We start from the raw sequence: 14163 nt of genomic DNA on the forward strand, positions 1-14163 counted from the left end.
CTGGCGGGAGAGAAGGGCCTGGGCGGGGAGAGGTAGCGATCCGGGAAGAGGGACGGACCATCGTAGAGGCAGCAAAGACTGGGCAGCGTAGTTTTGATAGGTTGTGCTTTGTGATCAGACAGACTCCAGACTTGTTGCATGTACTCTTCCTCCTGCTAAGCCTCAGTTTCTTTAGTTATCAAAAGAGGGGGATAGTGGTTCTCCATCCACTCCTGCCTGGACCGTGAGGATTAAGATACTTTAAACAGTAGCCTATCCCTCCGTCCCCTGCCCTCTCGAGCGACTTAGCCTTGTAGACTAAGATTCCCAAGAACTTCTCTGTGTTCATTATCCTGTTCTATCACCACCTTCCATTCTGTTTGACAGGGGCATAAGGAGATTCCAGCTAGAGGTTGAACCTTGGAAGCCAGTGACTCTGGAGGGCCTGAGTGACAGCGGCAGTCCTGTTGGTTTGAGGTTTAAAACAATTCAATTAAAGCGGCAGCAGCCAATGCACGCCCCTGCATGCAGCCCTCCCGCCCGCCCTTCGTGTCTGTCTCTGCTGTACCGAGGTGTTTTTTACATTAAAAAAAAAAAAAAAAGAAAGAAAAAAGAAAAAGATTGTTGAGAGAAAGAGAATGGAATTCAAACCATGATGCGTTTTAAAACAACTGATAGCCCTTGGGCTTGCAAGAAGGCAGGAGTTTGTGTGACGTTCATCCAGGCATAAACAGTGGGCTCACTCACCCACCAGCTTTGAAGAGGTAAGCTTGGCCTCAGGCCCCCATGGACTCAGGGGGACCAGGCAAGGACTCTTGACAAAGCTCTGGGAGCCATGGTGTGGTTGCAGCCCCAGAGGTGGCCTGATCATCCAGGTCTGAGTGGACTTCTTCAGAACATGCATTGACGATGAGTGAGATGGAGGAAAACACCATGGCTGTTGGACCTACTTGGGAGAGAACACAGCACTCCCAGCCTGCTATGGAGGTGGCTGCGAAGCAGAGGCTTCGGGACCGAAGGCCTGGACTCACTGGACTGTTCCAGTTGTCGTGGACAAGAAGAGATTTGGTGCTGTAGAAGTGTGCCCGCTACGAAGCTGATGAGAGACCTCACATTAGTCTGACATGCCCTCACTCATCCATTTCTATAGGGTGCACAGTGCACGTGGGCCTGGCACTGAAGCCTGATTTCTGCAGATGGGAAGGGGGAGGGGTTGCTACTTTGCCTCCTGTTGGTTTTCTTAACAAGGAGAGACCCAGACCTTGGCCAGGGCTCCTTTTGCCACTTTTGGCAGTTCTGTTACTGTGTTGATCTGGACCATCGTTGTCTTGGATTTTCATGGTGGTGGTCCCCATGCTGACGCTCATCTGGGCCTTCTGCCAAGTGCCCCTTTGAGATGGGAGGAGTGAGGCAGTAGCCTAAGAGTTGGTTGTTTCTATGCATTCTGGCCGCCCCCTGGGCTGCCTCTCTTCTTCCATGCTGCACGCCCATCTCTCCCTGTGTTTGAGATTGAACTGACTGCTTGGGTGAGGAGTGTCCTCATTGAAGAGGCTCTTTACTGACCAACCGAAGTACAGACTTTCTGCTGGACAGTCTGCATGGGCATCACCCCCTCACCTGCATGTACCCAAAAAGGGGGTCCAGAGCCAAGGCTCCTGCATTCATTGTCCCTCTGTGCTCAAGGAGTTTCATTCCAGGAAGAAGAGATCTATAACTTAAGCATATAACAGAAGATAATGGAGGAGCAATTGGTCATAGTCTGGTTCCCTCCCACCAAACAACTTACTATTTGCATTTGGGGGGTGAGGGAGGTGGGTAAGGTTGCAGCTCCTTGGCTGGCCTTCAGGAGGCACAGGAGCTGGGAAAAAACAGAACTACAAACTTTGGAACCAGCTGAGAAGAGGAGACACTCATAGGTGCTGGTGCTTGAATTTAGCTAGGCTCCTCAAGCACCGCCTGCATGCCTCAGACCCTGGACCCTAGTCCCTTCCTGCCCTGCAGCCTGCAGTGCCAGCCCACAAATACCTTCCCAACAGGGTTTGGTTTCGCTGGCTTGAAGACAGCAAATGGTCTTAGAGCTCATTGAGACCCATAGCTTCATATGGCTGCTCCAGCCCCACTTCTTAGCGTTCTTACTCCACTTCTGGGGCTAATGTCAGCATCTATAGACTATTAATAGACTATTTAAAAAAAAAAAAAAGAAAAACACCTTTTAAACAGGAAATGGAAGGCATTTGATGCAGAACTTTTGCATGATGACATAGAAATAATTTAAAAATAGTGTTTGTTCTGAATGTTGGTAGTCCCTTCATAGCTTTGTTACAATGAAACCTTGAAGATATTTAATAAAATAACCTTTAAACAGTCCATTGTGTTGTTGCTCTTGGAGGCTCATGGCCATGAACTTGGATTTTAGCAGCCTGTGTGACAGGGCTTCACTAGGAGACAAACATCTTTTCATCCATTCCCTTGGGGCGCAAGGAAGAAAACTTCTCATAAACTCAGCCTGGAGTGCTGAGTCGGGGTTGAGGGGGTGGCTGGGAGGAAGTAGGCTCTTAAAAGGTGGACTGTGATTTCGCCCCGCCCTCGGTGCGCGGCTCCCTCCCCCTAGCGGGGCTGAGTGGACCGGCCTGGGCCCTGAGCCCGCCCCGACGCTCCGCAGACCGTGCCACCCGGCGTGGAGGACGGGGTCCGCTCCGCTGGGCCGGGCGCGAAGCCGAAGGCCTGGGCGGCTGCGGCTGGGCTGAGCACCGCGGAGGGCCGTTGGCTTATCCTAGATCCCGCTGGCGCGGCGGCCACGCTGAGAGGGCGCGCGGACCCGAGCGGACACCTCGAGCCGCAGCGCGCCGCCTCTCCCCCTGCTGGGAGCCGCAGTTGGGTCCGGCTGCGGCGGAGCGTTCGCTCGGAGATGGCGGAGCCGCCGCGACGCGGCCCGAGGCCCGGCGAGCAGGGAAGCCGGGCGGCCCCGGGGCGCGGCGGGGCCCGCGGAGAGCGGGGACGCCGCCCACTCCTCCGGGTGAACCATCCTTGAGAGCAGCTCCCGTCCACGCTCGCCTCCAGTTTTTCCCATCAGACTTCTCGTGAGTGTCGCCACCGTAACCAGCTTGCAGGGTCGTCCTGGGCGGCCCCCCTCCGCCCCTGCGCGCCCCTGCCCTGTGTCCCGGCCGCGGGCCTCCCCTCACTTGCCTCTTTCCGGTCACTTCACCCGGGTCACACGGGGCTCTTGCAGCCGGTGCTTGTCTGGATGTGAACTCTCGGCCACGCCCCTGCCCCTGCCCCTCCAGCTCCCCCACCTGTGGGCTCCCTATTTCTTTGGTGATCCCGGAGTTCCCGTAGGAGGGTCCCTCCATCCTCAAGGCCAGGTCCCCAGTCGGTATGCCTTCCTCCCACAACCTCTGCCCTGATGTTTTTCCAGTGGTGGACCCACCCCTCCAAGCCTCCTTGACCCTGTATTTGCCGCCCACTTTGGCTGACGACCCTTGGGTTTCTCCTTCTTCAGAAACTTTCCACTGCCACACACATGTTCTTCCTTCACTATTAGTCATCCTACTGCTTCCCCCAAACAGTTCTCACATGGCCCCCCCCCCCCCCAACTTCTCTGCCTCCCCTAGGTATGAAGCTCAGATGCAGTGGTTACAGCGCGGAGCTTGACAGGCCTGACCTTTGAATCCCAGTTCATTCACTGACAAAGCTTTGTGATCTTGGGTAAGTTACTAAACTTTTCTAGGCCTGAAATTAGGTGTGTGTAAAGTGGGAACTAACACTAGTTCTGAGTGTTTTCCCTTCCTCCTGGAGCTGGTTTTAAGTGCAGGTGCTTCTTGGTTTACAGTGGCGTTCACCCCGATAAACCTTAGATACCCTAAACTAGAAGTGCATATAGCACTTCACCTCACCTATCGACCACAGCAGCTCCTCACTGCCCTTTGCTGTGTGAAGTCAGTTGCTTAGCCTTCTGGTTGTGTGGCTCAGTAGGAACTTGCAGTATCTCGAATTACAGGAAGAGTGTTGTGTATAAATAAATCACCTACCTTAGGAACGAGTTAAAATTCTAGGGCCTCGGGCTGCTAACCCCAGAGAGCACTTGCCTGGCGTGGGCCATGCATTCCGTCGCCAGCACCGAGACCAAAACCCAAAACAGTTTGAAGTCTACTTTATGCTAAATGCTTGCTATTTACACATTGATTTTTGTTGTTGTTGTTGTTGTTGTCGGTTTGCTTTGGTTTTTCGAGAAAGGCTTTCTCTGTGCAGCCCTGGCTGTCCTGGAACTCACGGTGTAGACTAGGCTGGCCTCGAACTCAGATTCTTCTGCCTCTGCCTCCCAAGTGCTGAGATTAAAGGCGTGCTTTACTACTGCCTGCCTTTGTTTGCACATTGGAATAAATTATAGGTCTATTTATTCCATTTTAGGTCTAGGTCTCATTGTATATGCAAAGCCCTCAGAAGAATATCCAACACTCAATAGATGCTTTTTTTCCCTCTTTTTTGGTTTTTTGAGACAGTGTTTCTCTGTGTAGAAACAGAGAAACACTGTCCTGGACTCACTCTGTAGACCAGGCTGTCCTCAAACTTACAGAGATCTGCCTGCCTCTGCCTCCTGAGTGTTACCGTACCTGGCTATAGAGACTATTATTAACATAGGTGATACATTCGAAGTATAACTTCCTCTCTGGGAGTTCTCCCTACTGTTTTCCCTAAAATTTTCTGTTAGAATGCAGCTGTTCCTGCCAGCCAGTAGTGGTGTACACCTTTAACCCCAGCACCTGGGAGGCAGAGGCAGGTGGAGAGTTTGAGGCCAGCCTGGTCTACAGAGTCAGTTCCAGGACAGTCAGGGCTACACAAAGAAGCCCTGTCTCGAAAAAAACAAAACAAACAAACAAAAATAATTCAGTTCATCCCATGACCTCTTTCTTCTTCTTCTCGCTCCCTCCCTCTTCCTCCCTTCCCCCCTTTCTTTTTCTTCCCCCCCCCCCCCCCCCCCCCCCCCCCCCCCTTTCTTTTGGCCCCCCCCCCCCCCAAGCCTGGCTTTGCTTCTACACTAGGACTCCAGCCCCGTCACAGTGGTTTGTTTTGTTTTGTTTTTTTTTAATTTATTTTTGTTTCATGTGCATTGGTGTTTTGCCTACATATATGTCTGTATGAGGGTGTCAAAACCCCTAGAACTCTGTTCTGCTGTGTTGGTGCTGGGAATTGAATCCAGGTCCTCTGGAAGAGCAGCCAGTGCTCTTCACCACTGGAGAGATCTTCAGCCCCTCTTCACAGTTTTTATTCTGTCTTCCAGCTCTCTTATGTTGATTAGTTTTAGCCATGCCAACGCTGAACTCTAAATAAATCATCTCTAGATTCTGAAAGAATCTTATCTGTGCCTAATCACCCCTGAGGTACATGTACTGAAATGGGTGGTAGAGAGGGATTGCCAGCTACTGACCTGCCTAAGAATGGCTAAAATAAAAAGTAACTGTAAACTTCCAGCAGTCTGTTTGAGAAAAAGAAAGACAGGTTAGATTTCCTTAAAACTGTTTTCTGATTGTCTGACCTTCGATTCACTTTCTATAGCTGGACTCAGTCCTTCAGATCCCTCCAGGTTAGCTCAGGGACCGTCCTGGAGTGGGGATATAGTAATAGTTTGGTTACTTTAGGAAGGAGACTTAGAATGGATGGGAGATGACCCTCGATTTGGCTTTCTGACTTTTCTCAAGTGCTAGTGATGACATGCCCTGCCCTGGGCGTGCATTTGTCTCTTCTCTCCCAATTCTGGCATGGGTGGAATGAAGGGCATGGGACAATTTTTCACAAGTAGTGGAAAGAAAATCCCCTCAAATTCTGGGCTCAGAAGATAATCAAATAATTAGTTCTCAGTACTTCTCAGGTTCCCCCACCGTAGTGTCCGCATGACCGCAAGTCCGTTAGTACTGTTGGCTGTGGTAATGAGTGTGCTTGATGTAGAAGATTAAGACTCATGAGTTTCTTCTATCTGATGTTTTGTTGGATCATGAGACTTCTAAGATGTGCCATCCATTTGTTATAGAGAGCTCATTGGCAAACTTCTCAGTCACAGGATGGGAATCGTCAGAGTAGACCTCTGTTCATCCTCCTGGCTTTTGGTCTCTTTGGATAGGCTCTTAATGTGAGTTACTGCCCTAGCTTGAGCATTGGGGAATTTGGACATTCATTTGGGTATTCTAAGAAAGAGAACAAGCTGTGAAGCCAAGGTATGGGATTCAGCTTATATTCTTCTATAGAAGTTTTACTTTTTTCTAAAGAATAAAGTGTCTGGGCTAGGGAAAGAGCTCAGTGGGTAAACATGAGGATCTGGGTTTGGACTCCTAGTACCCATGAAAAGCCAGGAATGTGGTGGTATACATCCCCAGCACAGAGAAATGAAACCAGGGGTTTGCTAGCCAGCCATTCTAACTGGAACAGAGAACTTCAGGTTCATTGACAGACTGTCTTGAAAATTTGAGAGCAGTAAAGGAAGACACTGATATCGGCCTCTGGCCTCTAGACACACAGACACTCACATGTGTACAGGCATGCACATACCCAGAGGAGATCATCAAAAATGCCTGGGGTAAGGGATGGGCTAAGGAGAATGATTAGTGACAAGCTTTCAAAGGAAGAAATAATCGACCAATTTCTCTACTTTACAGATTGTGGGCTCCAACCTTCTGAACTTTGCTCGTCTCTGATGTAAGAACCTCCACCAGAGCTGAGGGAGCTCAAGCTTCAGCCTGAGGCATGGGCCAGGAGGCCATGGTGACCTGAGACCAGTGGACTCTGTCCATTAGACCCTGTTGCTCCTTCTGCCTCCCTTATCCTGTATTGAAGGAATTGTGTTCATCTCATCAGGGAACTGACCCTAGGAGAATTCCTTCCCCTTATTTTCCAATTCTTCTGCCCTACCAAGACAGTTCCAGGCCATAGAACTCCTACCTCCCCTCTCCAGAGGTAGTCCCCCTCCCTCCCTCATTCCTCCTCGCCATGCTCCAGCTGTGGAAGGTGGTACGCCCTGCTCGGCAACTGGAACTACACCGCCTCATACTGCTGTTGATTGGTTTCAGTCTTGTGTCCATGGGATTCCTGGCTTACTACGTGTCCACCAGCCCCAAGGCCAAGGAACCTTTGCCTCTACCCTTGGGAGACTGTAGTAGCAGCGGGGCAGCTGGTCCTGGCCTTGCAAGGCCACCAGCCCCACCTCGACCCCCAAGGCCTCCAGAAACAACTCGAACAGAACCTGTGGTCCTTGTGTTTGTGGAAAGTGCATACTCACAATTGGGGCAGGAGATTGTGGCCATCTTGGAGTCTAGTCGTTTTCGTTATAGCACTGAGCTAGCACCTGGCCGAGGGGACATGCCCACGCTGACTGATAATACCCGTGGCCGCTATGTCTTGGTCATCTATGAGAACCTTTTGAAGTATGTCAACTTGGATGCCTGGAGTCGAGAACTGCTGGATCGGTACTGTGTGGAGTATGGCGTGGGCATCATTGGCTTTTTTCGAGCCCATGAGCATAGCCTACTGAGTGCCCAACTTAAGGGCTTTCCCCTTTTCCTACACTCAAACTTGGGGCTCCGGGATTACCAAGTAAACCCTTCTGCCCCACTACTACATCTTACCCGCCCTAGCCGCGTGGAGCCAGGACCGCTGCCTGGTGATGACTGGACCGTCTTCCAGTCAAATCATAGCACCTACGAACCGGTGCTTATCGCCAGCCATCGGCCAGCGGAGCTCCCTGTGCCAGCACCCATTCTTCGACGGGCCCGTCTCCCCACTGTGGTACAGGACTTGGGACTTCATGATGGCATTCAGCGGGTGCTGTTCGGACACGGCCTTTCTTTCTGGCTCCATAAGCTTGTTTTTGTGGACGCTGTCGCATACCTCACTGGGAAGCGCCTCTGCCTAGACCTTGACCGCTACATCTTAGTGGACATTGATGACATCTTTGTGGGCAAAGAAGGCACTCGCATGAAGGTGGCTGATGTAGAGGTCAGTTTTTCTTTCTTCTGTTTATTTTGCTAGAACATTTACAGCCTCTGGCTGTCAGGTTCCCTGCTTTGATTCTGAGATGATCATAGACACATTTTATAGTATGTATAGTATGCTTCTTATAGGTGGAAAGAAAGCTGCCTACTATGTGTTTCTCACGCAGTCTGTTTTCTCATGTTTCGGCATTTCTCTACTATCCTTCCAGGCTCTGTTGACCACCCAGAACAAACTCAGGACCTTAGTTCCCAACTTCACCTTCAACCTGGGCTTCTCGGGCAAGTTCTATCATACTGGTGAGCTTTTTGCCCTGTTTTATCAAGTTTGATCTGTCTCTAGTATTGACCCCAGGGTACACAAATTGGAGAAAAAGACAAAGTTTGGGGACTTAATGCAGTGATGAGCTAGTGAGGATTTGGATTAGCATAGGTGGCAGTGAAGCAAACAGAAAACCTTGAGCCCTGGGCAGGGGTCAGTAATGGCTAAAGGATGGAAGATGGTCAGTGTTATTACAAAACAGAGGGCATAGCAGTCAGTGTGCTGACAGGGACGGAGGAGGAGGACGCCGGGGACGACATGCTGCTGAGGCACCGCGGAGAGTTCTGGTGGTTCCCGCACATGTGGAGCCACATGCAGCCTCACCTGTTCCACAACCGCTCTGTGCTGGCCGAGCAGATGCGGCTCAACAAGCAGTTTGCCTTGGTGAGGCTCTTGAATCTCTTTCCTGTGCTTTCTCCCAGAGATAACGTTTCTTTTCTAACCCTCCCTGTGGATACCTTCTCCCTACCCTTTCCAGTTTTCTTTCTTTGGAGGCATCCCCACCCTCGCTACCCTCTACTCCCCAAACTTCACCAGGTCCTGGTGAGAGTCTATGCCATTCCCAGGAGCATGGGATTCCTACGGATCTGGGCTATGCTGTGGCCCCCCACCACTCTGGCGTGTATCCCATCCACACGCAGCTCTATGAGGCCTGGAAATCTGTCTGGGGCATCCAGGTGACCAGCACTGAGGAGTACCCCCATCTCCGCCCTGCTCGCCACCGCCGTGGCTTCATTCACAATGGCATCATGGTGAGGAAGTCCCACTACAAATTTCAAACATTTAGACAGCTTTCAACCAGCATGGACCTGTGCCTCCTCAAATACCAGCCCAAGGCATCCACAAAATAATAAATTTTGTTACTATAACTTCAGACCAGGCCTTTGTAAATTCAGGGAATTCCAGTGCCTTCCTAACTTTGGTCCTTAATCTGCTCTCTGTTTTACCATTTAAATCTCATCTATCCCTGTGTTTTCTTTTCCTCTCAGGTGCTCCCTCGGCAAACATGTGGCCTCTTCACTCACACAATCTTCTATAATGAGTATCCTGGTGGTTCTCGTGAACTAGATCGGAGCATCCGAGGTGGAGAGCTCTTTCTGACGGTGCTGCTTAACCCGGTAAGGTGTCAAAAGGGGAAGACTAGGGAGCCAAGGTGTTCTCAAGCCCGTGCCTTTGCTCACTAAAGCCGATTCTAAGATAGGGTAGCTCTCAAGGCTCACGTGCAGGCATCTTCTTGCAGATCAGCGTCTTTATGACCCATCTGTCAAACTATGGGAATGACCGGCTGGGGCTGTACACCTTTGAGGGCCTGGTGCGCTTTCTGCAGTGCTGGACACGACTGCGCCTGCAGACCCTTCCTCCTGTCCCTCTTGCGCGAAAGTACTTTGAACTTTTTCCTCAGGAACGAAGCCCCCTTTGGCAGGTAAGGATGGTGCTCAGGCTGACTAGAGATCTGATGGGGGTCAGAGTTTATGAGATTAGTCCTTATCAGATTCATGGCCTAACCTTCAGAATCCCTGTGATGACAAGAGGCACAAAGATATCTGGTCCAAGGAGAAAACCTGTGATCGACTCCCTAAGTTCCTCATTGTGGGACCACAGAAGACAGGTAAATTATGCACAGCCAGTTTTCTCCCACTGCCTTCTCGTACCTGCTGCTGATTAATCAGAAATTTCGTGTGCTTGCATGCATGTGTGTGCATGTGCAGGGCAGCTTGACAGGGTTATTCTCACAGCCTGTTGTTTGGAGTTTTATCTGGGCGTTCTTGAGACAGGCTTTCTCTGTGTAGTTCTGGTGTCCTGAAAGTCACTGTGTAGACTAGGCTGGCCTCAGACTCACAGATCTGCCTGCCTCTGCCTCTGCCTCCCAAGTGCTGGGATTAAAGGTGTGCACCACAATATTTTTTTAATTAAATTAATTTAATGTGTGTGTGTGTGTGTGTACATGCATGCATACATACATATACAGGGTAACTTGAGAAAATCAGTCTGTCCTTCCCCTGTGTAGATCCTGATGAGTCACACTTAGATTATCAGACTTGGTGCAACAGTGAGGCACAGAGCCACCGCCACAGCCCTGAGACGGGAGTAGTTTTCTGTTAACCCTCGATGTATAGCTTAGTTATCTGTAGAGAACTGGATCTGTTGGCTCACCGGTAGCACTAGCAAGCACTTAAGAGGCCAGGGCAAGGGATTACAGTGAACTCAAAGCCAGTTTGGGCTACATACTGAGTCCCAGGCTAGCCTGGGATATAGAGAGAAGACTGTTTCATTGGTTATTAAAGACAAGGTTTCTCTGTGTAGTTCTGGCTGTCTTGAAAGTCACTGTGTAGACCAGGCTGGCCTCAAACTCAAGAGTTCTGCCTGCCTCTGCCTCCTGAGTGCTGGGATTCCTGGGATGTGGCACCACCAGCAGCTGGTGCTAGAAGACCCTGTTTAAAACCAGGAAATACTACACTACTGCTAAAGGACATGTAGCAGGACTTTCCAGGGCAGCTGTGGTGGCAGTTGTATTTTTCTTTAGTCTTTTGAGAGTTACACCCAGGGCCTTGCACATGCCGTCTCTGTCCCACTCGGCTGACACCAGCTCCCATCTGTGGAATTTTTTTCTAATGTTTAGTTTTTGAGACAGGGTCTCGCGTCACCCAGGCCAGCCTTAAAATCCCCTGATCACTTTGCTTCAATTTTCCAAGTGCTGGGATTCCATTTATAAGTCACTATACCCGGCTTCATCTGGAGAGTGTAAAAGATACATAAATAGGGCAGAGCTGTTTGCTGAGCAGGCACAAACCCTGGGTTCCAGTCCCAGCATAAAGCTAGCATGGCGGAACAGGCAGAATCAAAAGACCTCACTTGCTATACAGCCAAGGCCACCCTGTGTTGTACAGCAAGTAAGGCCAGCCTAGGCTGTCTCAAAAATCTTAGATAGGGCTGGACAGGTGGCTTAGTAGTTAAGAGCACTGATTGCTTTTCCAGAGGACTCAGGTTCAATTCCCAGCACCCATATTGTAGCTCACAACAACAACTGTCTGTGACTCGAAGATCTGACACCCTCACACAGACATACATGCAGGCAAAACACCAATGCACATAAAATAAAAATACATTTAAAAAATATTTTTAAAAAGTCTATTAGATAACCAGACTTGGTTGTTCAGGCTTGTAATCCTAGCAGTTTGGGAGGCAGAAGTATCAGCTTCAGGGTCTGCCAGGCCACAGAGCATATTTAAGGAAGCCTGGGCAATTTTGTAAGACCTAATCTCAAAATAAGAAAAGTAAGAAGGTCAGAGGCCACAGCTCAGTGTGAGAGCATGAACCATGTGTGAAGCTCTCGACTCAGTCCTGAGTGCTAAGGGGGGGGGGGGGTGTCTGCAAGTGGTTCTAATCAGGTGAAGGTGAAAGCCCTGTCTAACCCAGGCTTGGGCCTCTCTCAGGGCTTCCTTCCCTCACTTTACTTAGCTGAAGGGAGTTTTACTACCCACAAATGAGTATTTTCTTACTTCCTTCAAATTCATGCTGTTGAGCTGGCTGTTTTCCTGGAACAGGCTGCTCTTTCTCCTCCCTACAGGCACCACAGCTATTCACTTCTTCCTGAGCCTGCATCCAGCTGTGACAAGCAGCTTTCCTAGCCCCAGCACCTTTGAGGAAATTCAGTTCTTCAATGGCCCTAACTACCACAAGGGTATTGACTGGTGAGACTGGGTCCCCTTGAGTGCTCCTCAGAGTAGTGTTGCCTTCTCCAAAAAATAACCCATGGCAGCTCCTGCCAGCACACGAGCATCTGGTCTTGCAAGTGAGATTTTTCTTCTCTTTCCTATGCTACTGTGTAGGTACATGGACTTCTTCCCTGTTCCTTCCAATGCCAGCACTGACTTCCTGTTTGAAAAAAGTGCCACCTACTTTGACTCAGAGGTTGTACCACGGCGGGGGGCTGCCCTTCTGCCAAGAGCCAAGGTCATCACTGTGCTCACCAACCCTGCTGACAGGGCCTACTCCTGGTACCAGGTTTGCCTGACGATAGGGACACATTCGGTCTTGAGGGAGAGGTGGAGAAGGTAGTAGCTGCTAGAGAGACAAAAAGGAATGAGAGGGCGCTGGAGAGATGGCTCAGAGGTTAAGAACACTGCCTGTTCTTCCAGAGGTCCTGAGTTCAATTCCCAGCAACCACATGGTGGCTCACAACCATCTGTAATGAGATCTGGTGCCCTCTTCTGGCGTGCAGGTGTACATGCAGGCAGAATACTGTATATATAATAAAAAATAAAATCTTTAAAAAAAAAAAAAAAAAAAAAAAGGAATGAGAGTAGGAAAACTTGCCCCTTAGGGAAAGATAGCTATCCTATTGTCACCAGACAAGAATATGGCCAAAATAATCCTGTCAAATCACCAGCCTTATCCCTTCCTATCCTTTGTCCTGCAGCACCAGCGAGCACATGGAGACCCAGTTGCTCTGAACTATACCTTCTACCAAGTGATTTCAGCTTCCTCTCAAGCCCCTCTGGTACTTCGCTCCCTGCAGAACCGTTGTCTTGTTCCTGGCTACTATTCCACCCATCTGCAACGCTGGCTGACTTACTATCCCTCTGGACAGGTACAGTCTCCCAAAAGCCCTCATTAGAGTACCCTTCCCTTCAGCCCAGTCTTCTCAAGAATCTGGAGGAACCACATCCCTATCCCTTCAGTTGCTGATTGTGGATGGACAGGAGCTTCGTACCAACCCAGCAGCCTCAATGGAGATCATCCAGAAGTTCCTGGGTATCACCCCCTTTCTGAACTACACGAGGACCCTCAGGTGGGAGAGCATGAGCTAAGCCAAGGTTTTGCAGGGAAAGGGAAAGAGGTCCTGTTTGGAAGAGACATCTCTCCCAGTGGCCTGGAAGGGTAGGGTACAATTTGTGGGGCTTGAATTTTCTTTCTCCCTGATACCTAATGGCCTGTTCCTTTGAGTAGGTTTGATGAAGATAAAGGGTTCTGGTGCCAGGGGCTGGAAGGTGGTAAGACTCGCTGTCTAGGGAAAAGCAAAGGCCGGAGGTACCCAGACATGGACATGGAGGTCAGTGAAGCCTGGGGCGCGGCCGCCACTCCGCCTCTAGAGTGACCTCGCCGCCCTCTTTACTGTTTCTTTCCCCTTTCACCTTTTCTCCCTGCAGTCTCGCCTTTTCCTTATGGATTTTTTCCGGAACCATAATTTGGAGCTTTCAAAGCTGCTGAGTCGGCTTGGACAGCCAGCCCCCCTGTGGCTTCGGGAAGAATTGCAGCATTCCAGTGTGGGCTGATGTCCCAGGCTTTCCACACCAGCAAAACGCTTGCTAACTTCACTGAGGGCCAGCCTTAGAGCAGCGCCCACAGGGAGATTAGTGTGGCCAGGCCCCTTAACCCTCTACCTCAGTGGCCCCTAGTACGGGGATGTTTGAAAAGAGAAGGGCATCCATCCCTTTCCCATAGTTTTGGGCCCTAATAAAGGGGCTTCTGTTGGTACCGCATAGTACTAGGTACTAGGTACCTTTGACCTATGAACCCGGTAGGTGAGGAAGAGAGGGTCCAGGGAAGGGGTAGAACAATGTATTAATTCAATGATTTCCCTCTTCATCCCCAGCAGTTAATCTGTCTATGCCTACCTGTGAGAGGGCCCTTTGCTGTGACCCCTTAAGTCAGTGGGATCTACCTGTGGCCTGGCCTCTCTAGTGTCATTCACATTGAATGGGGATGAGGTCGGACAGTTGCTCATAGAGCTGAATATGAGCCCTAGCTGTGGGCGAGAAATACCCTTAATAAAGGTCCTTATTTTTCTGTTTTTGTCTGCTTCGCTGCAATTAAAACAACAACAAAAAACCCCTAGACCATAGCAGGTATCAACTGACTTTCCACAACTCTTCTATACAAGGA

At 50.1% G+C, this 14163-nt stretch overlaps 2 protein-coding genes across 19 annotated transcripts in view; both read left to right on the plus strand.

Moving 5' to 3' along the window:
• Camk2g (calcium/calmodulin dependent protein kinase II gamma) overlaps positions 1-2343 on the plus strand; it is a 57278-nt gene extending 54935 nt beyond the window's left edge. For all 16 annotated transcript variants that reach the window (XM_055606104.1, XM_055606111.1, XM_055606107.1 and 13 more), the window contains one exon: positions 367-2343. The gene's annotated coding sequence lies outside the window, so the exon portion shown is untranslated. The remainder of the gene's footprint in view (positions 1-366) is intronic.
• A 525-nt stretch (positions 2344-2868) lies between these two features.
• Positions 2869-14069, plus strand: Ndst2 (N-deacetylase and N-sulfotransferase 2). 3 transcript variants are annotated; one of them, XM_055606317.1, is made up of 15 exons: positions 2869-3059; positions 3591-3684; positions 6627-7962; positions 8168-8255; positions 8507-8661; positions 8844-9029; positions 9267-9395; positions 9518-9700; positions 9790-9886; positions 11846-11969; positions 12108-12282; positions 12698-12868; positions 12960-13032; positions 13228-13330; positions 13428-13505. In XM_055606317.1, the coding sequence occupies exons 3-14, from the start codon at positions 6958-6960 to the stop codon at positions 13287-13289; spliced, it is 2448 nt and encodes an 815-aa protein (XP_055462292.1). In that variant the 5' UTR covers positions 2869-3059; positions 3591-3684; positions 6627-6957; the 3' UTR covers positions 13290-13330; positions 13428-13505. The 3 variants fall into 3 exon arrangements, with proteins under 3 accessions (XP_055462292.1, XP_055462291.1, XP_055462289.1); XM_055606314.1 differs by having other exon boundaries at positions 2872-3059; positions 12960-13069; positions 13428-14069; XM_055606316.1 differs by lacking the exon at positions 8844-9029 and having other exon boundaries at positions 2871-3059; positions 12960-13069; positions 13428-14069.
• Positions 14070-14163: the final 94 nt, after the last annotated feature.

The sequence above is a fragment of the Psammomys obesus genome, unplaced genomic scaffold (assembly GCF_907164565.1).
Source record: "Psammomys obesus unplaced genomic scaffold, mPsaObe1.curated_primary_1811, whole genome shotgun sequence".
Taxonomy (NCBI): Eukaryota; Metazoa; Chordata; class Mammalia; order Rodentia; family Muridae; genus Psammomys; species Psammomys obesus.